At 40.7% G+C, this 25,287-nt stretch overlaps 2 protein-coding genes across 5 annotated transcripts in view; one reads left to right on the top strand and one right to left on the bottom strand.

Moving 5' to 3' along the window:
- ANKDD1B (ankyrin repeat and death domain containing 1B) overlaps nucleotides 1-14,001 on the top strand; it is a 64,068-nt gene extending 50,067 nt beyond the window's left edge. The window contains exons 12-15 of one of the 2 annotated variants that reach the window (XM_089694232.1): nucleotides 5,449-5,544; nucleotides 7,948-8,143; nucleotides 10,161-10,292; nucleotides 13,328-14,001. In XM_089694232.1, the coding sequence (XP_089550358.1) occupies nucleotides 5,449-5,544; nucleotides 7,948-8,143; nucleotides 10,161-10,292; nucleotides 13,328-13,386 (483 nt within the window). In that variant the 3' untranslated portion in view covers nucleotides 13,387-14,001. The remainder of the gene's footprint in view (nucleotides 1-5,448; nucleotides 5,545-7,947; nucleotides 8,144-10,160; nucleotides 10,293-13,327) is intronic. The other variant, XM_089694233.1, reaches the window with a different exon arrangement.
- A 2,075-nt stretch (nucleotides 14,002-16,076) lies between these two features.
- POC5 (POC5 centriolar protein) overlaps nucleotides 16,077-25,287 on the bottom strand; it is a 69,020-nt gene continuing 59,809 nt past the window's right edge. The window contains exons 10-13 of one of the 3 annotated variants that reach the window (XM_089694229.1): nucleotides 24,521-24,669; nucleotides 20,324-20,437; nucleotides 18,572-18,751; nucleotides 16,077-17,223 (exon numbers count right to left, since the gene is read on the bottom strand). In XM_089694229.1, the coding sequence (XP_089550355.1) occupies nucleotides 17,080-17,223; nucleotides 18,572-18,751; nucleotides 20,324-20,437; nucleotides 24,521-24,669 (587 nt within the window). In that variant the 3' untranslated portion in view covers nucleotides 16,077-17,079. The remainder of the gene's footprint in view (nucleotides 17,224-18,571; nucleotides 18,752-20,323; nucleotides 20,438-24,520; nucleotides 24,670-25,287) is intronic. The other 2 variants (XM_089694230.1, XM_089694231.1) reach the window with 2 other exon arrangements.

The following is a 25,287-nucleotide window of genomic DNA, read 5'->3' as shown; positions in this document are numbered from 1 at the left end:
TTAAAAGGTTTATAGAAAGAACAAAGATTAAGGATTAATTCAAGGTTGGGGATGCAAGTCAGGGTTTTAGAGATGAAGAAGGCATAGGGTCTGCTGTGAGGTGGGCAGCATTTAAACCATGGCTACTGACCAGATTGACCCCCCATTTCCTGACAGCCTACAACGCCTTGACCAGTGACATGTTGAGAGCGTAGATAAAGAAGGGAAGGATCCAGCGCAATGTGGGAAGTATGGTCCGATTGCTTTACTAAACGTGGACTTGAAACTCTGTATTAAAATCTTGGCGAATGGGCTGCTACCTCACCTTCTGCAGTTGATCTATCTTGATCAAGCTGGGTTTGTCCCTACCCGGGAGGCAAGGGATAATACCACATGGGTTTTCTATCTCAGTCTCTACAGCGTTCGTTCATGTTGCTCTCAACTGATGGCATTTTATGCAAGCCACCCTGTCCTATGTTGGCCTTGGTCCCTACATGCTGCGTTGTATTTTCTTATTATATTCCACCCCATTTGTGATAGTGAGGGTAAATGAATGTTGCTCTGATTTTTTAAATATAGCGAATGAAACGAGACAGGGTTGCCCCCTCTTGCCGCTCATCTTTATTTTGCGTTTGGAGCCTCTACTCTGTACTATCAGGAGAGACACCGACATTGTAGACATACACAAGACATCAGAACATCACAAAATTGCGGCCTATGTGGACGACATGATCTTCTTTGTCTCTAGCCCACGAATCTCTCTACCAAACATTTTGGAGGCCCTGCGTGTATTTAGGGAGCGATCCTACTTCAGGATCAATGTCACTAAATTGGTGTCATTGGACATACCAATCGCAGATTCTGAGGTCCATATCCTTCGCTCCTCTTTCACCTTTCAGTGGGCGGAGAATTCCATACGGTAGCTGGGCTTAAACATCACTCCCGACCTCGTTAATTTATCTGTTACCACTGCTTCATGATCTAAAGATTGACTTTCAGAATTGGTATTCCTTAATCCTGACCTTGTTTGGGCGATGCAATGCCTTAAAAATGATGGTCCTGCTGTGGATCCTTTACATACTACAAGCTATGCCTGTTCTTATTCCCATCGCTTTTTCCAGAAATTCTGTTCTCTATTCAGGGACTTTGTATGGTTTAACAAATCCCTGAGAATAAGCCTATAGCTTCTCTCTCTGCCTAAGGTCAGAGGAGGCATTGGTTTCCCTGATGTTTTCAGATACTATAAAGCAGTACACCTTTTGAGGATCGTAGACTGGCATTGCATTGCAGATTGCAATGCCACATGGGTGGCCATGGAGTTCGAGGACACCTCCATTCCCCTTCTGTCATCACCCTGGATTGGCACCCCATTTCCTGGAGACACGCAGGCTTCCCTGGTTGGTGAGGTTGGTCTTTCGGAAGAATGCCATGTCGCCACAGCCTTCACCAATGACTCCTATCATTGGGAACCCCAATTTTACTCCTGGCCTAACCAGTAGAAACCTGCGGAGGTTGGCGTACCAAGGGAGAGCTCATCTAGTGGATGTTTGGCCGCAGAGAGGTCTCCCTCCTCGCTTGGGGCTCTCTAGGCTATCAGATCCATCTCTTAAAGATTTGAGCTCTATCCAGCTCAGACATTTTTTTTTGCAAATGTTTCAAACAGTGCGTTATTTACCTCTTGCCCTTACTGCTTTAGAAACATTGTGCAGTAAAGGGGAACCCTTGAGTCATACGTTATCCTTGTATGGTTACCCCACGGTCTCGGCTGATGATCTGAAGCCCTCCTTTGTCCGACACTGAGAGGCTGATTTAGATCTTCATTTGACTACCCCACAAGTAGACAACATTTTCCTGTTAACCCATAAGGTCTTCACATCAATTACAGGAAGTGGGGTACAAAATTCTCTCTTGGTAGTACAGTGTACTATACATTTTACACAAGACAAATAGTGCGGGTCCTGACATATGCTGGTGATGTAATGCAGATGTGGGCACTATCTTTCATATGTTTTGGTTTTGTCTTGCTCTTCATTTTGGGAGGAGGTGATGTCCACCAGCAAACCTTTAACCTCTGCTGACCTGAAAGATAACCCAGCTGCATGTTTATTGCACCTAACTGAGAGGTCTCTCTGGAAATACAAGAAGACTCTATGCAATTACTCAATGCAGCAAAGCCATGTATTCCTGTCTTGTGGAGGCAAGCTCAACCACCAACCAGTGTCCTGTGGTATGTTAAAAATGAGGATATCCATCACATGGAAGAATTGACTGCCACTCTGCATAATACAGAAGAACAGTTTCGGTATAAATGGAGACTCTGGAGATATTTCACTTGTATGGAAGCTTACTTGCAGGTAGTAGCCCACCCCGAGTCCGTTTCTACTGGCGCTGGGTAGAGGCCCCTCATTTCTTTCGCTAGACCCTCTCTAGTTCTACTTCGCTGTAGTGTAACTTGTTTATACTGTAATACTCCTTTACTGGAAGTCCTCCACCCTTTTTTTTTTTCTTCTTCTTCTTCTCTTCTTTTTCTTTCTTTCTTTCTCTTTCTTTCTTTCCTTTTCTTTCTTTCTTTCCCTCTACCGTTTCCTGCTTTTGTGAGGTTGTTTCTCCTCAGAAGGCACCATATGTAGGCACTTGGAAACTGACTAACGTTACCTATGTGTTATTCTGTCAGAATTGTTGTTTTTGTGCTTACCCGGGCTTTATGGCCCCTTTCTCTGGTTATATCTATTATAATCTATGTAAAGCAGTATAGAGGCTATGGGTATTGTGTAATGCTAGCCTAGCCTTTTGTATGTCTTGTATATTTGACACTTGTATATGACGTGATGGCTGTAACACTTGAAATTTTGTTATGCTTTTGATGTCAAACTGACTGTACTTTAAAAGCTTTGATAAAATAAATTAAAAAATAAATGGCTGCCAAATTGAAAGACATTTATCATGAGGTTTATCCAATATTGCTGTATTTTGTGTAGTTTGTATCATGTTTTTTAAGGTGTCCAGCTGTTTTTGCTGATTTCCAATAATAGCTTAGGTCAAAACTTTACAACTTCATATTTTCTTAATTTTAACAACCTAAAATGTGTGACACCATGCATTTCTGTGTGTTTTGGGGTTTTCACTTATGGCACTAAAATCAAATTGAAAATTTCTGAATTGGGTCTTACATAAGTTTATAGATCTGAACAAATTTATTGAGAATGAAAAAGAGACATTTTAGCAAATTGAATTTAAACAGCAGACAAAATATTTGGGCTGACTGGAGTCTTGTGATGGCCATACAGTGGGAAATTTGTAGAATTTTCCATCCGTTTTCAATTCTAGCAATCTGGCACCCCTGACCTATTTTGGTACCCAGTTTGAAGAGACTAAATGCATTGTAATTTTGTCAACTCTATCCCAAATTTTTTATTTTGTTTTAGATAGAATAAAGTTAGAGTCTTTATCAAGCTTTTGCTATCTATGTCCCTGTTGGAGAAATGTCCCGCTACTTCGTGTCTGGAAAGAAAGAAATGGTACATTTCTCCAACAGGGACACAGGCAAAATGACATAATTTTTACTGCTGTTTCCTGTCCTGTTGACCACCACACTTTCATTTCTTGTACCAGTATCACAAGGGCAGAAAATGAGGGAAAATCTCCCAACCTGGGGTCACAGACAAAAATACAAACATGACAGAAAATCAGTTGAAATCTGAGGGAGGCAGATGTCTGTGGTGGTTTATTTTTCACACACATATTAAAACCTGCATTTTTGCTCTTACTCCAGCGTTCATGGCAATACCTCACAAGTGTGAGACAGTCACTCTTTACATACACGTGTGTTCTCTATGCTTATGTGTGTGTGTGTGTGTGTGGGGGGGGGGGCGACGGGGTGCTAAGTTTTATTATTATTTTTTATTTATTTTACTATTATTTTTAGCAATTTTTTTTCATTCTCTATCTTTGCTATCACAAGGGGACTAGCAAGCCTCCTATGTGGTATCATGGAGAGGTGGCAAGTTCTCTTCATGGAGGCTTTAGGAGTCTATTAGACCCCCAATAACAATCCTGCCCTCCGCTGCAGCTAATCAATTACAGATGGTGCTCAGATAGTTGCTTCCCTGGCCACAGGGAAAGAATGAACTGAAACGGGCAGTAACAAAATTTTTGGCACTTCCGGGTTTATTAATTACAGATAAAAATGGGGAACAAATGTTCCTCAGTCTCCTCACACTTGACATCCTGAAGTGAGTTACCATGCTTACAGGTTATCTGGAACAGGAGAGCCTGAACACCACCATGGGTGGCGGATGGGAAAGGCATGGGTGTGATGGTGGTGGTGGGGATGGGAAGATATTGCATCCCATTCTCAGTATCAGAAGAGTGATTGGGTGGCTGTACAAGCTGTAAGCATGTTATAATCAGAAGTCCATGCCATTTATAAACTACCTTATTGGCATCAAGTGTTAACCTGTGTCTGAACTATATACAACAAAGTATTTACATATTCTGAACAAGCAGTAAAAGAACTTTAAAACACGCCTTCATTCCCCTCTGTAGATATAGACACTGTGGAAAAATACATCTTCACAACAGAGGCACAGCTTATTTCCCCTTTGACTATGACAGAAGGTACTAGGCAGCCTGTCAGCCCTCTAATGTAAACCCATAGTTGGTGTTTCTAAGCTGTTAGCAAGTGACTGAAACCTGACTTCAGTCTGTGTTATGTTTTTAGAACATGAATTACTTCATAGTATATGTACTTAGAGAGGTCACTGTGGCTTGTGGTTAGCACTTCTGTCTTGCAGCACTTGGGTCCCAGCCAGGACACTGCCTGCATGGCGTTTGCATGTCCTCTCTGTGCTTGCGGGGGTTCTTCCCACACTCAAAAGACATGCTGGATCTACATTGGCCCTAGTATGTATGGATGTGAGATAAGGGCCTTTAGCCTGTTATATGCAGGCTGAATGTCGGATGGCATCCGCCGGTTCAATAGAAACCGTCCATCATTGTGTGTGTCAGTGTGTGTCAGTGTGTGTGTGTCAGCAGCCAGTCTGACAGAAGCTGGCCGTTCGGCTGTCTTCTGTCAAAGAGGCATAACCGAAAAAGGTCTGCTGATCGGCTCCCGATCAGCGCTCTCAATCTGGGGGGCCAGTCCCCCTTGTCAGAACACAATAGCACAGCAGGTAAGATCGCTGTACTAACATCAGATAGTACAGCAGCTCCTCCTGAGCTGTCAGCTTTTTTTCCGTTCAGCTCACTTAGTAGTGTGGACTAGGCGTAAGTTTGTAAGCTTCTTGAGACTAGAGACTGATGTGAATGTAATATAGTGCACAAATTGTCAGTGCTAAATAAATGTCTGTATTAAAAAATTACCAAAAAAACCCAGAAATGTCGCGCTCCAAAAATTCCAAACTGTTGGTGATATGTCAGAATCCTTTATGTTTTTATGTTACGTGACATTTTTATTTTCAATTCTGGCAGCGAGATAAAACAGCCCTAGATGCAGCAGCAAGAAGCAATCACTTCCTGATTGCTGATATGATTATTAAAGCAGAAAGATACTACACATGGAGAAAGGTAAGAAGTATAAAACTAGAATACTATGGTACAGAATAGTATGTGTCTTGATGGTACAATAAAATACACTTAATAGATGATGCTTGTTAGCTATATCGCTCAGAAAAGTCACATTCATTTACTTTCCTTTTACACATTGGTTTTTTTTTTTTACTTTCCTATATACAGTAGTTATCAGCTAGTATTGTGCTTATGTTTTTGGCACTTGTCAGGGGTTTAAAAGGCAGGGGCGTCCCTAGGGTTGGTGTCACCCGGTGCCGGAACACTTGGTAACACCCCCTCTGACGATCCCCGCAGGATGGATCGGATCTGCGAATTAAGCATAATGGATCGGAGTCTGATCCATTATCCTCCCCAATCTTCAGATCTGATCCATCCTGTGGGGATAGTCGGCTTGCAACTTATACGGGGTTAACTGATCTCTCCACGAGCTCCACGAAAAGGTAAGTTTTAAAGCAAGTCGACTGTCTCCCCCCCTTTCTCTCTCTCTCCCCTCCCCTCCCCCCCCCTCTCCCCTCCCCTCCCTCTCCCCTCCCTCCCCCCCTCTCCCCCCTCTCTCCCTCCCCCCCTCCCCCTCTCTCCCCCCTCTCTCCCTCCCCCCCCTCTCCCCTCCCTCCCCCCTCTCTCCCTCCCCCCCCCTCTCCCCTCCCTCCCCTCTCCCCTCCCCTCCCTCTCCCCTCCCCTCCCTCTCCCCTAGGAGGGAACTAAAGAGCAGAAGGTCTTGGGAGGATCGAAGATGGTGGTTTGGTTGATATTTTGAGACCAGGTTGGGGATGTAGCTGGGGGCAGAGTTGTGGATGGCTTTGTAAGTTGTTAGTATTTTGAATTTTATTCATTGGGAAAGTGGAAGCCAGGAGAGGGATTTGCAGAGAGGGGTAGCAGACACTGAACAGTTGGTATGGTGGATGAGCCTGGCAGCAGTATTCATAATGGACTGGAGGGGGGGATAGCCTATGCATAGGTAAGCCAATAAGGAGGGAGTTGCAGTAGTCAAGGCGAGAGATAACCAGGGAGTGAATTAGGAGCATTGTGTTATCATTGGTTAAAAAGGGGCGTATTCTGGAGATGTTGCAGAGGTTGAGGCGACATGATTTGGACAGGGATTGCATGTGAGCCTGAAAGGATAGTTCAGAATCCAGGGTTACCCCCAGCACCCGGGAATGGGTTGATAGTGGTGCTATTGATCCTGACCAAGAAATCAGGGGAAGAGGCATGTGGGGGAGGAAATATTATGAGCTCAGTTGTGGATAGATTGAGTTTTAAGAAGTGGTGTGACATCCAGTCTGATATGTTAGTAAATTGGAGATACGTGAGGAAACTGATGGGGGGAGCTGAGGAGTAGAGAGATAGATGTCTGTGTCGTCAGCATAGAAATGGTATTGGAAACCATGGGAAGCTATCAGTTGACTCAAGGAAGGAGTGTAGATCAAGACTAGGAGAGGTCCAAGGACAGAACCTTGGGGGACCCTGAGAGCAAGATGAGTAGGAGAGGAGGAAGTAGAGTTGTAAGTGACACTGAAGGTGCGGTGAGATAGGTAAGATTCGAAACAATGGAGAGTACAGTTACGGAGACCAAGAAAATAAAGTTTTTTGAGGAGGAAGGGGGTGGTCAACTGTGTCAAACAGAGCAGAGAGGTCCAAGAGTAAGAGTACAGAATAGTGATCATTGCTTTTTGCAGTTAGTAAGTCTTTCGTGAGTTTTAGTATAGCAGTTTCTGTGGAGTGTTGTGGGCGAAATCCAGACTGAAGGGGATGGAGAAGGTCATTCTCAATAAGGTGGCAGCTCAGCCGGTTGTAGAATCGGCAGAACATGTTCCCAAACAGCTTGAAACTTACTGTATCTTTCTAAACAGGCTTACCTTTAATGAAACACAGTAACTTTGTAACACAATGCCAGGCACATGTACTGATACTAGATTGACATTACATATCATATATTAATAAACCCAGTCAGTGCCCAGCTAGCAAGAAGTCAAAATGTCATAACTAATAGTTATACCAATATTATAGCAAAAATTAAATCATACTCCCTACTGGTTGTATGAAGTGCTTTCATGTGACACTTTCCCCTCTACTTCCACCCCTATTAAACTCTTCCCCCCTACTTATCCTTCATCTGTTGTCTATGTCTCACCCCTCCCACTCCTCTTTAGATGTTCTGCATCCAATATATACTGTAGGTTCAATAACACTTATGTATGTATTTTATATCTGCCTAGTGATATGCATAGGCTGGACACCCCATGTTGCCCTCTCCTGTATAAGCATTACTACACTTTCCTATCAGTTGCAGGATGGTATAGTAGGATGCCCAGTGTGCTGATCTCAGAAAAGTCTTGACAAATTCATTAACATTCTGCTTTTTGATTTTCCTCTCATTCATTTGCTGCTCTGTTTTCCTAGCAGGAGCTTACAGAAGATACTGACTTTGAAGAGTTTGTGACATTCAAACCAGACCACTCATCACAAACCAGCCATGTCCGCTCAGCTCTTTGGAGTTTGGCATATGAGCAGCTAAAGTCTGATGAATGGAAGAAACTGGCACAGCTGTGGAATTTCACAGAGCCACAAATGAAAGCCATTGAAGCACAGTGGACAGGTAAAGATGGACCCTGACCCATACATGTCACCACCAGGGCAGGAGGTGTACCTTTAAACATTCTTGAGGAAACCAGGCTTTACTGAGCTGGTAGAGGTTGTTAAAAAGATATAAAAATAATAGTAATACATTCTGTATGTAAATTGGCCTAGCTTTCCTTTAATCTATGGACAGAGTGAGTAAGGAAATGAGAACCTCTGCCAGATATTTGTTGTGGTCACTGTTCCTGTTGGGGTAGATTTTCCCTCACCTCCTTTCTGGACAGGAAGTGATGGGAAATATACCCAGTAAGGACACTTATTTTCAGAAAACCTCTGTCAGGTTACTAGAACTGTCTAGGTCTACCTGCTGCGGTGACAAGTGTTTTCCAGAGGGAATAAAAAAAAAACACAGCTGGAGTTTGGTTTTATTTCATAATTTAAACTGGTATTGGATGTAATTATTATTCATATAAATGTATTTCTTTTTTTTATTATGCAAATATTGAATACATTCGACGTACCCATGCGCCTGGTTTTGCAGGTATTCTGAATTTTCTGTAGAAAGGGCCTAGCAATAGATCTTTCTTTAGTGACTACATCTTTAAAAAATGAAATCTTGGTAGAGTGGGGGAGGCTTTCAATATCTTCAATTGTGCTCAAAAGTTTGCATATACTGGCAGAAATCATGAAATTGTGGCATTGTTATTGAAAATATGACTGATCATGCCAACAAACAGTTTATTATTTAAGGATAGTGATCATATGAAGCCATATACTTTCAGAGTTGTTTGGCTCCATTTTATACCATAGAACCTGAAATCACCCAAATGGCTCTGATCAAAAGTTTACCCTGGAATGTTTGGCCTTGGTACAGACACAGAAGATGACACTCTCAAGTGAATGCATTGAGCAGGCCAGATACTGAGGCATGGAAAGCAGAAAAGAACGGTCAAAAGACCTACATAAGGTAATGGAACTTTATAAAGATGGAAAAGGATATAAAAAGATTTCCAAACCCTTGAATATGCCAGTCTGTACTGTTCAATCACTCATTAAGAAATGGAAAATTTGGGGATCACTTGATACCAAGCCAAGGTCAGGTAGACCAAGAAAGATTGCAGCCACCCACAGGAGAAATAGACTACTCTGGAAAAAGACGGTGTGGTTGTTTCAAGGAGCACAATATGACAATACTTTAACAGCAAATGAACTGCATGGCTGAGTTGCAAGAAAGAAGCTTTTACTGCGTCAATGCCACAAAAAAGCCCAGTGACAATATGCCTGACAACACTTTGACATGATTTATATCTAAGTTCTTCACAACCATAAACTCTGTTTGAAGAGAGGTCAGCATCGACAAGAATACCATCCTCACACTGTGAAGCATTGTGGTGGCTCACCAATGTTTTGGAGGTGTGTGAGCGCTAAAGGCATGGGGAAGCGTGTGGAAATTGATGGCCAGGTGAATGGAGCATGTTATCAGAAGATACTGGAAGAGAGTTTGCATTCTTCTGCATGAAAGCCACACATGGACACTCTTGGACTTCCAGCACAAGTTAACCACAGTATTAAGAACTAAGGGTAGGCAGACTTTTGAACAAGTGACATTTAATTTGTTTACTTGTTGCCATCTTTTGTTTTAGGATTGTGCCATTCTGTTATGACCTACAGTTGAATATGAATCCCATAAAAAAAATTAAATAAATGTTTTACCCGCACGCTCATTAATTCTTTAAAATGGCACATATTGTATATGACCAATTCTCCAAGGGTATGCAAACTTTTGAGCACAACTGTATATTTGCATTTTTACTTTGTGCTTTCCTATCTTATTGACCTCATCTCATATATTTCTTTTACAGGCGTCACTTGGATAGGAAGTGAGGGAAAATCCTCATTGGGGTCATGGGTGGAAATAAAAAGTTTACAGAAATTTTACACTTTCTGCACTCTAAGAAAAATATACTGATTTATGAAAACTAAACGGTACTAATCTACCATGCAAAAATGTAATGTTATCTTCATTCCATCCTAAGGTAATGCAAGTTACAAGGAACATGGTAACAGAATGTTACTTATCTGGTTACATGGAATTTTGCTGAAAAAAGAAAATCCAATTAAGGCTTTATACGAAGATCTTGTCCAAATAGGACATCACCTAATGGCTGGTAAATACATAGATTTCCATATACCTACTATATTTACTTGTAAAGGTTATACTTTATAGAAGTTACACTAGCATTTAAAAAATGCAAATGGCCGGATTCATGAAGTGCAGGCAACTAGAGGGGTCTACACATAGCTCCAGCTATTAGAGCACCATGGGATCCCAAAACCTAGAGCCCTCCAACCTGCAAGCTTCAACAATTCCTGGTGGTGTCAAAGGCTGGCTCATCTCTCACACAATTGGTTAGTAAAGCCATCTATCATAGTGGTGGCCCAGGCCATAAAACAAATAAGCACATCACATTATAGAGTGTTGCATTCTTCCAGCATTGATTTACTTTGCACCTCTCAACATTTGGTCACATGCCATATCAGAGCTGCTAAAGACTTTGATGCTGAAAGACTTCTCTTGACAGGGCTGAACAATGAGTAGGTAGCTACAAAACACCCAGCATGTGTCACTGACTGCAGCTTCCACTCTGATCAAGTTCTGAATGGGGCAGTATCTCCTTTGGACCACCAAATCCACTCCTCAGCCTTCTCTTGCAGTGTCGCCTCTCCTCTGAATACAAATAAAATGGGCATATGATGTGGCATTCAGTGGTTTACACACATATCCCCTATTCAAACTGCAATGCAACAAGAGAACTTGAAGAGAGCCATGATACAAAGCAAAATCAAAACTCCATTGTAAGTCTAGAAAAGCCTTACAATGAGTCATAGAAAGCTGAGTTTGTGGCCTAGGAAAACTGATGTTTTAGCGTGAATTGCTTTAGGCTGCTGCCCACAGCAACACCAAGATAAATTATATTAAAATGATGAATACACATATATAATATACAATTATATATAATTTTTACATACAGGCAGTACCTGAGTTACAAACATCTGACTTACATGCAACTCGTACTTAAGAATGGAGGCAGCATGAAGTCATGCTGGTCTGGTCCCAGAAACTGCCAGACGGCCACCTTGCTGCTCACCTACTGTCTGGCAGACCTGTCAGCAATCCTACTTCACTGCATGGCCAGTTAACCCTTTCCTATGCTATCCAAAACCTTTAAATTTAAACTTAAAACCTTTTTTGGCTGGAGTTACACTTAAGCTGAATTTGTATGTAAAATGGAACAAGCACATTTTTTTAAGAACAAACCTACAGAACCTATCTTGTTCGTAACCTGGGGACTGCCTGTATATGTACTATATTGCCAAAAGTATTGGGACGCCTGCCTTTACACGAACACAAACTTTTTGGCATCCCAGTCTTAGTCCGTAGGGTTCAATATTGAGCTGGCCCACCGTTTGCAGATATAAGAGCTCCAACTCTTCTGTGAAGGCCATCCACAAGGTTTAGGAGGGCGTCTATGGGAATGTTTGACCATTCTTCCAGAAGCACATTTGTGAGGTCAGGCACTGATTGTCGCATGAGAAGGCCTGGCTCACAGTCTCCGCTCTATTTCATCCCAAAGGTGTTCTATCGGGTTAAGGTCAGGACTCTGTGCAGGCCAGTCAAGTTCCTCCACCCCAAACTTGCTCATCCATTTATTTTGGACCTTGCTTTCTGGACTAGTGTGCAGTCATGTTGGAGCAGGAAGGGGCCATCCCCAAACTGTTCCCTCAATGTTGGGAGAATGAAGTGGTTTTCATATGCTGACGCCTTAAGAGTTCCCTTCATTGGAACCATAATCCCCCCTCCACTAAACTTTACACAATGCAGTCAGGCAAGTACGGTTCTCCTGGCAACCACCAAACCCAGATACATCTACCAGATTGCCAGAAAGAGAAGTGTGATTCGTCACTCTAGAGAACACGCCTCCATAGTCCAATGGTTGGCATGCTTTACACTACTGCATCCGATGCTTTGCATTGCACTTGGTGATATAAGGCTTGCATGCAGCCGCTTGGCCATTGAAACCCATTCCATAAGGCTCTCTGCGCACTATAATTGTGCTAATCTGAAGGCCACACGAAGTTTGGAGGTCTTTAGCTATTTCCTCTGCAGACAGTTGGCAACTTCTTTGCCCTGTGCGCTTCAGCATGCGCTGACCCTGCTCTGTCATTTCTTGTGGCTGAGTTACTGTTGTTCCCAGTTGCTTCCACTTTGTTATAATACCACTAACAGTTGAGCATGGAATATTTAGTAGCAAGGACATTTCACAGATGGACTTATTGCACAGGTGGCAACCGATCACGATACCACGCTTGAATTTACTGAGCTCCTGAGAGCGACATTATATATATATATATATATATATATATATATATATATATATATATATATATATATATACACACACACACACACACATCATCCGTCATTTCAGGAGGTTACTGTAATGGTCATTTCTTCACGGTATGAGATTTGTAAATTGAAATATGTCCCAGCTTACCCTAGAATTATTACACAACCTTTAAGAGTAATACTTTCTAAAATGAGTTCTTGCAGGAAAATTCTGAACATCCCTTTCCTTTCCCCTGCAGATCTCTAGAGATCAATTACCTAAAATCCTGGTAGTTTTAATTAGTTTGGCCTTTGCAAGAAGCTGACTGCATTGGTACGGAACAGAAAAAAAATTCCCCATCTTAGGCTGGCCATACATTATACAATTTCCTTGAGATTTTTGGTTTAGATTTACCAAAAACGATATACTAGGAGGTCAAACCTAACAACACTTTCAATTGTATCCAATTAGTCAAGCTCTTGCACTACATAGTTGAAGGTAAAGCTAAAGGAAATTGGACAGACAATAGTATAGTGTATGGCTAGCCTTAAAGAAAAAAAGTTACCGTTCAGGCTGCAGCATCATCATCATCATCATCTGCCTCGTCTTACTCTTACCTACATAGACCTCTGATGATCATATTTATTGAGTCCGCAGCAGTTACTATTGTCAGTCTGGTGTTACTGATCTAAATTATAGCTTTTTTTTTTTTTTCCAGTTTCTTTTGCCAAATTACTTTTGTTACGAACATTGCTATAACAATGGAAATGTAAAGAAAGATGTCCGATATTTTCACATTTATTTTTTTCCCCCAGAAACTTTCAGAGTACAGTGCAGTAATGGTATACAGTCTAAGAAATGTATTATTTCATGAAACTGGACAAACATGGAGAATGAGGCAAATTAAAAGATTAAACCTGGAATGTGCAATGCCTGCTGCAATTTAAGGCACGTCAACATGCAATGGGATCGCTCAAAAGCTGATCAGAAGGACTATCATGTTATCCCTGCACTCAACTACATAGTGGAAGAGGGAGAATAAATAGGTAAAAGATGTGTGATCTGTGCTTTAGTTCAGTGGTTGAAGCAATTGCTCCCAGTAAAGATGAACAATTTGAGCTGTAGATCAAATTTACAAATGATTGATTTCATAGGACACTTCTACATACAATTCTAATTTAAAGGCTAACATGAGATAGGCTTCAATAGTGTCTGATTGCAAGAACAGGATTTGTTGCCCATAGAAGTCTGCAAAATTGCTATTGGCAGGACGGAGCTGGTTGTTTTGCTTGACATTGAAGATATGTATTTGTAAAATGTAGACCTTTTAAATCTGTTCCCAATTTGTCTACGATCAATTTATATGTCCATCTTTTTTATTCTGTTGTAAAATATATATATTTTTTTAAAAAAGTGTTTATGAATTTCATAATTTATATAAATATGAAGCATTCTTCAAAACTAAATACAGTTGTAGTAATTATCAGTACAGTGATTCAGCATTTTTTTTTTCTTTAGTTCTCCCATTGAATAGACACTGGTTTTGTCTCCTACGGTAACTGCTGAAAATTGTTCAATGCTTATCCGGGTCACTGAGAATTCTGGGTCATTTTAATGGAATGTAAAGCTATATTCACACTTCAGGGTCAATTTACATAGCAACACACAGTTAGGGCTCCTTTACATTTGCAGTAGTCGTGGTGGTGGGGCAATAGAACCACGCAGGTGAGGCACAATTCTATTGCCCCCCCCCCAATGGTTCTCCCTTTAGCTGCAGGGCTAGGGGTGTAGACATGCCATGGCCACAATGCTTTGCTTCATGGGGCTCCACTGCATTTACTATGGCATTTAGGAAGTTAACAGGAGGTGGTGACATATCTCCTCACCATGTCAAAAACAATCCAAACAAAGGACCACTTTTCGGAGGAGCAGCAGTACTTGCTAGTGTAAACAAGCCGTTATGGAGATGAGATCTGAAAATTAGATCATCTAGTTCAAATATATGGACTTCCTTTTCAAATTAACTATGAAACTGGCTAAAATAAAGATCCTCATCCTTGTGCTATTGTGAATTGAGGATTTTGTGTTGTAAAACATGCAGTTAAGTAGGTTTTTGGTGTATTTTATCTGCATGTTCTTGTAGAAAAAAAAAATCATCATGCTGGTAATGTGACAAAATGAAAATGCACTATATTTATATATTACTACATTCCCTATATTTTAGGGGTCCCCAAAATGACAATGCTGTGTTTTCTATAGCTTCTTACTGACACCATGTGTTGCTAAGGGCTCATGTACACTGCAGCTGATAAACTCACGTTTAGGAGCTGTTCAGTGTTTTTTCAGCAGCCCCTGAACTCTCCCTAATGTTTTCCTATGTGTCCATGTACACACCTTCGTTTACAGCTTAAATAAGCGTTTGCGTCTGAAATTTTTTTTAACTCTTCCAGTTCCCGATGCTGTCCAGAGCCTTTTTTCATCATGAAAAAAGCATGCAAAGCGTTTTCAAGGTACTCAAATGGACAAAACATTGAAAACAGGATGCTCCTACCAAGCTTGTCACACATTGTAATGACCAATTCACAGACCTCTCCCACCCTTGGAAAATATATGTTAATGACCATTCACACCTCCAATTCCTCAGGAAGAACCCCTGCCAGGTGGCCTAAATGACTCCCTCCACCAGACACCTTTCCCACCCTTGGAAACAAAAGAAATGTTAATGAACAACTCACACCTAAGCTAATGTCAACACATACTGCGGCCTCTGATTCTACTCTCTGTATTTCTCTGAAACAGTCTGAAATAGTTAATAATTTACCACTTTACAGTACATTCTGGGCATCTGGAAGGTTCTCCTGTGCTTATCTTTAAACGCAAATGTGCATAAACGCGTTATGCAAATGAGGCTAAACAGACGTTCAGAAGTGTCCCGTGTACATGGGGCCTAAAACCTAAACATGGGTAACACACATTTTATTAGGCGTTTGGTAACATCTAATCTTGAGGTACTGCAGGGTAGAAATTCTCAATTCCATTCATCAATCCTTCATTATACTGTACATGTATGCACCTGATCATTTTGGGAAAATAAATATTTACACCCTTCGCTCTACCTCCACTGCAATCTATATGAAGCACTATATATAGAGTTATGTGGGTGTGAAGAACTTTGGGTAGGATAGCAGCCTCTTTCCAATCATTCTATCATATGAAAATGCACCGCAAAAGCCTGGTACATTCTATCAAGACATCATGTGAAATTAATACAAAACACTTACAGGAGGGTAATTTGAGTGGTCATTCTGACATTAGCACAGTTTCAAGTAAATCCATGCAAACCAAAGAGAAGGCTCCTCACCATATCACTGCAGAAAAAAAAATCATTATTAAAAAATTTGTTTAAAAAAGTGTTGAGTGCAGCTGGGGGTGCAGACTGACCTGGAGTGGTGTTGGATGTCTTTAAGTTTTAATGATCATACACTGCAGTGGTGACAAATTTGCTTTTTTTTTTTAAATTACTTGCTTTAAATACAAATGAATTGAATCACTGACAGCCCAAAACATAATAAAATATTCTTTATTATAAAACAATAAAAATACAAAGACCGAGATATAAAAACAGTATTGAAATGTCTGCGTTTAAAATAAAATGCAGCCGTGGCTTGTTTCTACATTCTGTTTTACTGTGAATCTGATTTTGCCACCTGAGCTTGAGCCTTCTGTCCAGCAGTAGAAGCTGCCATTTCCCACCTTCCAGAAGAGACGCTAGTTCCAGGACAAACCACATTTCAGTAGCATTACAGACAGTGATGTGGCCACCCTGGAAAAAGCAGTTTCCATAGATTGGACAATAGCACACCCTACAGTGCTAGGTTGGAGCCTCAAAGTGGTAGGAAAGTCTGTTGTTTACTTGTACCTACAGGTAAGCCTATAATAAGGTGCGCACAATGAAATGTACATGTGTAGCAGCACCGGCACATGCGCTCTATAGGAAAGGCATACCCGTGCTGTTCCTTCAGAGTTATATTGCGTGAACAGTGACTCCCACACGCATGTGCGGGAGTGACTTCATCGCTGCTCGACCATTCAGGCCACCGGAGCCCACAAACCCAGAAGAAGGACCGAGTGAAGATGGAAGGCCCGTGAGTGGTGACCGCGTGCTGCTAGAGGGCTTCATTGTAAGGCAAGTTTCACCTAAGGTGCTGGTATGCGATGCATACCAGCACATTATGACATTGCCTTGCAGGTGAAAAGTTTTTTTTTTTCCATTCTCAAGTTTACTACCACTTTAACTGTATCTTGACAGGTTTCCTTTTAACAGTTCTATTTAGTTTGGCAAAAAGAACATTTTGTAAACATAAAAATAAATTGGTGATAAATATTATACAATAAATTTAAGGCACTCTTCATCACTGCAAGCAGTAAGACAGGTATAGAAATATATAAAACAGAGGAATGGTTGATCCATTTAATCAAATCTAATATCACTTGGGAATTAGGATATCATTCTGCTAGATAGGCCCTAAGATTTGTTTCGCTCTCATTGAGCTGTGGCTGAAGTAGATCAGTCAACGACTTTTATGGAATGGACACTGCCGTGAACTTGGGATACTCGTGTGCTATGCCCAGTGCCTCTGCCACTCATGGAGCTGGAACTCTGTAACGTTGAACGGGGGTATTTTGCTGCTGTGGCCTGAGCGATAGTTTGCTTTAAAAAAACCAAAAACATTCTTAAAAATAAATATATTAAAGTCATTTGAGGCATGGTCAAGCTGGCTCAAACAAAATAACAGTCTAAGCTTCCAAAACACTTATAGAAGCACAAAAATCCCCCAGATACAGTAACTTCACAATTATTTCACTAGCATCAACATATACATATTTGGGTGCACTCAGAATCTGGATCATCTGTGCATGGCAGCCAATCAGCTTCTATCTTCAGCTTGTTCAATTAGGCTTTGCCAATAAAACCTGGAAGCTGGTTGGTTTCTATGCAGAGTTGCACCAGATTTTGCACTCTCCAGTTTTAGTACATCCCCCCATAGCGTTAACTTATATTTGTATAAAGAAAAAAACTGCACTTTATTAGGACATTAAATCATATTAAAAGCAAGATATGGATCTTTATCTAATATTTATTATTAGCATGCTGTCAGAGCTGTGTTCACACACACATCGTGGTGCAAATATATGCAAAAATATATTCAATCACCACCATCTCAAGAATTCTGTGAACAGCCAAAAGGAGCAGATTTCCACTGTAGTAGTTCTGAATCTGAAAGCCACAGTTCCTACATCTGCAGAGGTCCAAGAGTATAATGAGAGCTGTACCATTTGGCAGGAATGAAAGTATACATTTAAATGAAAATGCAAAGATCCTTATGTAGGGTACACCTGAGAATTTTTTTTCATTCAACCTAGAAGGCTGATCAGCATACTAATGCAAGACATGTTGCTGTGGTGATCTCCCCTGCTGTGCTATTGTGCTCTGACAGTGGAATTGCCCCCCTGCCAGAATACACTGATCAGTGCTGGCATCCATTGGCTGCCAGCGCTGATCGGACGCTGGTTTTCTAGCATGACTATTCGTTGTGAGACCAGCTTCTGATGGACAGAGAACTGTAAACAGGTTCCTGCCAAACCAACTGTTTCTGGCCAATTTTCAGCCCATGTGTACCCAGCTTTACTTGGCATACACCTCAGCAGAGGTAACCATTCCCCAAAATTTGTAAAACGTCTCTCTCTGGAGTTCTGCATTAGCTGTGCTGGATAAACACTACTAGAGACTAAAGTGCTCAAGACTGTAGATGGCCACAGACAGACATGACAGCATCCCCTCCCTCTCTGTGACCCTCTCTGTGAGAATTTGGCACCAGCAATCATCTGACCAGAAAGGATTGCTGTCTTGTTGGGAAATCGGTTTGCTCATGTGACAGGGTATCCTTATTTTGTGATTGTTTTAGCACACTATAGACAGACCATTGTGAAAGCTTGCATAATCCTTATCAGATCAAGTGATAATTTCTCCATGTAAAAGTATCTACAAATCAGATTACCTGAGTAACCGGATGATGTTTCTCAACCACAATGGAGCTCATTGGTGGGGACACCCCCATAGAGGTGATGTTGGTCCCAGTCTTACTGATCTTCTGTGTTAGATCTGAGCGTGCAGTCACTCGGGCTGTTATAGTCCTTCCAGCTTTCTGCTGTGCTGATGTTACAACTCTTGTCATTGGCTGAAAAATAAAACCATACAATGTCATATTTACATGGTATGTCAGAACAGCAATGCTACAATTTCCACTACAAAGCAATAAATAGCTTTATTTGTAATAGAACACAAAGAATGAAAAAAAAAAAGTTAGGTATTTATTATTTTATTTTACAGCTATTCACAAAGGATCAGGAGGGGACCAAAATCTGACATTTAGTCCAAATTTCTACAGCAAGTGCGATATAATCATGTCAATAGAATTTTATTTAATCAAGGATTCATCTGCTAGTATTACTGTGTACATGACAATATAAAAAAGAAAAAAAATAATCACAATCTTTTCCCTAGAGCGGAATTCTCCCTGCACCCTCTACTTACTATGTACATAACCCCTGCAGACCTACACATAACATATTGCTCCATGTGTGTGTCACATTGTGTCAGCGTAAAAGTAATGTTTACTTTCCAGCATGTTAAGCTATTAACAACAAGATGTCTACAACTGATAAAATCACAATACAAAGAAATGCATCACAGCTGAAACAATCTATTTATTGCCTAATCACAGCAAAAATATTCATAAGGGTTTCAAGGCTTCCTGACAAATTTTGAGGGTGATGGAGGCAAACTTGATGCTCATTAAAAATGTCACATGAGTTAACATCCCCTACATGACAAAATTCTTACAACATTCCTTCCTGTACCTTTACATAATCTTTTCGGTCACAGAACAATTCTTTAAAGCTGAAATATTGGCGCCATCATTTAAATGGTTTAAAAAGAGATTTGTAGATGGTTGCTTCCCCCATGTTGTAATTCCTTGTTTCTTTTCTTCATACAGCTAAAAGTTTTTGCTGTGGTTGTGCTGGATAGTACACCTCCACCCCGCCGATACCAACATTGAAAGTGTGATAGACATCGGGGCTGGCGTCATGTCATTATCTCCATCTACACTTACCTATTCATGAAATGCACAGCCACAGTCACATAACAGACAGCAGGTTGTGGATGAGCAAAGAAAGGGCAGAGTGCAAATATGACACCAGAGTGATGAACGTACAGCGGGAGATTACTATCTGACAGTAACTAAACTGTAGGAAGAAAAAAAAAATAGCTACACCAATCTAAAGTTATTCAGATGATGGCGCCATAGCGAGTGCAGGTTTTTTTTTGGTTAGAAAATTATTACATTTACAATAATAAAGAGGTTTTCCAGCTTTTAATAAAGTGTCTACTAGTTTTCAAAATCCCCACAGAAGGAATGGCCAGAGTTACACCTAAGACCACATTTCTAAAACACTTTCCCCCCCATCAAGAGTGAAGAGTGGAGAACTATTCTGATACTCTTCAGCACCTTCCTCCACAATTCTGGTCACACAGGGGCAGATGTATGAACTGGTGTTTTTAATAAAAGGGGTAAGAAAGATGGATTCCACACTGGGAGGTGGGACGTGGTCATAAATTGGAGGGTGAATAGAACCTGCAGATATATTTACTACCGAGGGCAGAATACTTCAGGACTATAACAGGAATCTGGCTTTATATCATATAAGATATCTGAAGCAGAAGATTAATAGTGCAAGTGAATCATTACCAGCTTCTGTGAGGATAATATACTCGGTCCAGATGTAGTAGCAGAAATTACAACTGGGGTGCTCCCATCATCCTTAGACTGGGAAATACCTGATGGACCAAAGTGAGATCTAAACTAAAATGGGAAAAAAAACTATATAAATCTATTTAACAAAGCAGTACCACAATTACAATAACAGATACAATCAAATTGATGAAAATAAAGTAAAATAAATTAAATATTCAATAGTTCATTCTTAGTGAATGGGAATATAGTATACAACTAAAGGTTCAATCCAATATAGATTAATATTGTCCAGCCCTAAAATCCATCTCCATCACACAACTGTCAAATGACAGACCCCTACTGCCCATCGATGTTCTCACAACAGTTAAAGTAATGCAAAGGGGAAGGGTAGAACATAATCTCAATGTGGGTAGATGTTGGAACCCCATGTACAGCCTAGATCTTTCTTTTTTTTTTTTTTTTTAAAACAGATACAGATTACTTTTGGTTATACTTAATAACCACTATTTTTTAACTAAAGACCAACAAAATTTGGAGGAAAAAAAAGCCTCACATTTTCTGTGTATGGCAACCAATCAGCTACGATCTTTCATTTTTAAAGCTTAAGTGAACAAGGTAGAAGATGATTGGTTGGCATGTACAGCTGCTCCAGAATCTGCCTCAGTTTTGATAAATTCCCCTATTAAATGTACAGGTCATACAAAGTAAGATCAGGAGGTCAAGGGTTTACAGGTCACATACAGAGGGAGGATGGAGATGATGTTGAAATGAACTTGAAGTTTGTAAACTTACCTTGTGTATATCTCCACACATTTACTTCCTTGAATGCTGTAATGCATTCACTATGCCCTATGAGCAGTCACTGCTGTGTCACTGATTTCACTGATCGCTTGGTTTTCAGTGAGCAGAGAAAAGGTGACTGTCAGACACCGGCTCTCTGCAGTGCCTCTTCAGAGCTCACAAGAGCTCTGGGCTGTGGAGGGGCAGGATGGCTTGCTCAGGCTCTCAGCAGTGCACTGAGAGGCTGAACCAGCTGACAGTCAGGTATCTGGGTGGATCCCAACATTAAAGTCGGGATCCCTCCAGAAGCCTAGAATAGCTGAGTGACATCAACTGATAGCGGTCTTTAGCCTGCTGTCGGCTGAATTTGGGTCACAGGGGTGCAGAACTAAGTGCATTACTCATGTGACCCACAGGAAAAGTAGGGCCAAAAGAGCTTTAATTGCTGTGTATCATCTAATGTACAGATGTGCAGGATAAGCGAGGTGTTGGGTTCATATACAGGTAAGATGAGACAAAATGGAGGTGACATATACTGCAGAGGGGTGGATTTTAATTATTATTGCACTGGTACTGGCAGGTTGTTCTCTTTCCTCTCACACACAAAGGACTTCATGATTACTAACTAGAAAGTGAGACACAACTGCTAGTGGCAGCCTGTGTATACACGGTTGTGATTGGATTTGCCTGTGATTCGCTGTGTCCAGTCACAGCGCACTCAAAGGTGCACAGTTCATGGGAGGACCTATTGGGATGTCCCTCCTGAATATAAAGAAGAGGGCAGGAGAGCAGATCAAGCATATATACCCCGTTGGCAGTCCATTCTTTTTAAATAGTAACTCCACTTTTTTTGTGAAAAAAAAACCAATCGCTTCTGGGTGAAAAAAATATACATTGTATTGTTTCCTACTGTTTTTTCTCTGAAGAAAAAACAGATTGCTCTTCTATGTTGTTTGGATACGGATTCTGAATGGGAGTGACTTTTTCATTATTGTTCAGCTAATGTACCTGCAATGTTTTAATAAGATGAGTGATGTTGTCTTATATTAATGAAGAGGACGGAAGTCCACACAGAAACAATTCATAAGACAAATCTGTTGACTTATAGTAATGTGGAGGGATGACGATAATTAGATAAACAAGTTACCCTTTGAAGAATTTACCATACTTAATACCCCTTTTCATGTTATTAGATAGTAGTCCTTTCAAGTCTGACTGAGCTATCTGCATTTTATCACCCTTGCAAGTTTGCAAATTACCTCCTTTGATAGGTAACAAGTTGGCCCCTGAGTGCCCAGGTGATCTTGCATAAAATTAACATAGCAAAGAGTCCTCGGCTATCCTTATGATGTGTAAAATCTGGCCTGAGAACACCACATACAGTGTGTGTGTGTATATATATATATATATATATACACACACACACACACACACACACACACACACACACATACATGCATACATACATACACAAAAACATTTTTTACATTTATTTATTCTTCTTTATTTCAGGTACTTATATAGCACCTTCAATTTACGCAGTGCTTTACATATATATTGTACATTCACATCAGTCACTAGCCCTCAAGGGGCGTACAATCTAAGGTCCCTACCCTACATTCATACATACTAGGGACAATTTAAAAAGTATCCTTATATATATATATATATATACACACATATATATATATATACATATATATATACACACACACACACACACACACACACACACACACACACACACACACACACACACACACAATATTCCTGCAAGTGGCAGGTCTGCGTTCTTTTGGAAATGATTAACCCTTTAGGAGCATCTCTCCTTAAATCAAATTTTTGTTGCAGAGGATTCCTAAAATCTGACTTGTATCTTAGTGATTTCTATAGAATAACATACATAAAATATGTTAAATAGACATATAATCTATCTGTAAAAGCCTGCCTTGTGTAGAAATCCTAAAGACCTGAGACTGCTGCTGGGTGCCACCATCTTGGATGTAATATCAGCAGCTCCAGCAGAATCAGAGATGTCACTCCAGCTATAGTATTCCCCTTTCCTCCTTCCTTGGCAGATAAATAAAAAGTTATTCAGGGAGGAGGGAGAGAATGGAGGACCATGGCTAGCACATATAGCACTTACCAGATACTTTTGGAAAAAGAGAGGGCTATGAAGTGGAGGGAGGTGCTTGTGCTAGGGAACAGACTAGTGGATTTTGTTTTTTAGAACGTTCAAAAGGCACATTACAAGTGAATAAAAAATTATCAATGGAAAGGCAAACATGGAGTAAGAATTTAATAGGTCTGTGCGTTTACCTGCATTTTTTAAGTTGGCGACAGGATTTCTTTAAACCATACAGGCAAATAGAAACCTGGGATTATTCTGTGCCTTATGAATGGGGGTGATGTTTGAAGACCTGAAAATGTTGCTTTCAGAAGCACTACAGTCAACTATAAAAGTATAATGCAGATAATCACACCAAATGTTCAGTAAGTAGGTTATGTTAGAAAGTGTCTAATTCCTAAGGTAATATACATAAATGCATACATTTTCAAGTGCGTCTTGTGAAGCTGTGAACAAGCCTGAAGAGGCTCCTGATGAAACCACCTAATCCAAGTAGTGAAGGGCGATAGGAAGTCTCTATATACACAGCAATGATTTCTGGAAGCATCCCGATCTGCTTTAGTGTAGACGATAGTGGCTTCATTGGCTGGTGAGAGCATATCCTGCCCTTGGGCTCCCACAAAGCTACCACCATTACATTATGGTAAATGAATATAAAATTAAAGTCCATCTATGGTCAAGATTTAAAATCCTATTCCACTCTGCATTTCAACTAATTTTAGCCTACTCCTATTAATTGAAATGAAGTTTGAAAACTTACCTTGTGTATATCTCCACACATTTACTTCCTTGAATGCTGTAATGCATTCACTATGCCCTATGAGCAGTCACTGTTGTGTCACTGATTTCACTGATCGCTTGGTATTCAGTGAGCAGAGAAACGGTGACTGTCAGACTCCGGCTCTCTGCAGTGCTTCTTCAGAGCTCACAGGAGCTCTGGGCTGTGGAGTGGTGGGAATGGCTGGCTCAGGCTCTCAGCAGTGCACTGAGAGGCTGAACCAGCTGACGGTCAGGCATCTGGGTGGATCCCAACATTAAAGTCGGGATCCATCCAGAGCCTAGAATAGCTGAGTGACATCAACTGACAGCGGACTTTAGCCTGCTGTTGGCTGAATTTGGTCACAGGGGTGCAGAACTAAGTGCATTACTCATGTGACCCTCAGGAAAAGTAGGGCCAAAAGAGCTTTACGCTTCCTTTAATTGCTGTGACCATATACCTCTTTTAAATATATGAGCACATTATATGTTATGAAAATGTAACCAGTCAGAAGCCTTCCACTCACATTTTGGTCAGAAGGTGAAGGGCCAGCTGGAGAGTGGACAGGTAAAGGAACATCATGTTGAGAGGAGATTAGAGGAGCAGAGGCTGGTGGTTGCTGAAATGTTACAGAAGGATTAGAGCCAAGGTCGTCCCTCCTTGATGGAAGATCTGCTGGATAAGGATATACTGTTAACTACAGAAATAAAACTGAAATATCCAGAAATCAAACACTGGGATTCGAAATCTAACATTTCTCCAATTCTTTAGTAAAACTGACCCCAAGCAGCAGAGTAAATAAAAAAAAAAAGAAGAAAAGAAAAAAGTGAAAACATATTTAAATGCATCAGCATTATTCAAAGAAAAAATGTGGGTCTGCAGGAGTACCAAGAAATAACACACAGAATGAAAGGAGTGTGAAGATGTGTTTTCATAGATGTGTAAATGTCTTAGTTCTTACATTTTCTTTCCATACTGTGCGAAGTATCAGGCTGCTAGTGCTGGAGGTATAGTATGTAGTTGGTGTTACAGTGTCACCTGCTGGTCAGCTTGTTAACACACTTTCATTACAGTGGAACTTTTCCCATAACAACTTGATAAAAATAATGTTCATTAGCAAGGAACATACATCCCACATTAAAAATTCAGCAATAAAAATTAGTGTGTGCTGTAAATTGTCTGCAGCATTGTGTCTGTTCCTTCTTGCCAGAGGCTGCCATTTTGCCACAGCCTAGAGATCTCTGAGCAGCAGTAAATCTTTTAGGCTGTCAGCAGATCGGCCTCTACAGCACA

Source organism: Staurois parvus, unplaced genomic scaffold, assembly GCF_062004578.1.
Source record: "Staurois parvus isolate SC_StPar_1 unplaced genomic scaffold, SC_StPar_1.0 ptg000656l, whole genome shotgun sequence".
Taxonomy (NCBI): Eukaryota; Metazoa; Chordata; class Amphibia; order Anura; family Ranidae; genus Staurois; species Staurois parvus.
This window is presented reverse-complemented; position numbering and strand designations above follow the sequence as displayed.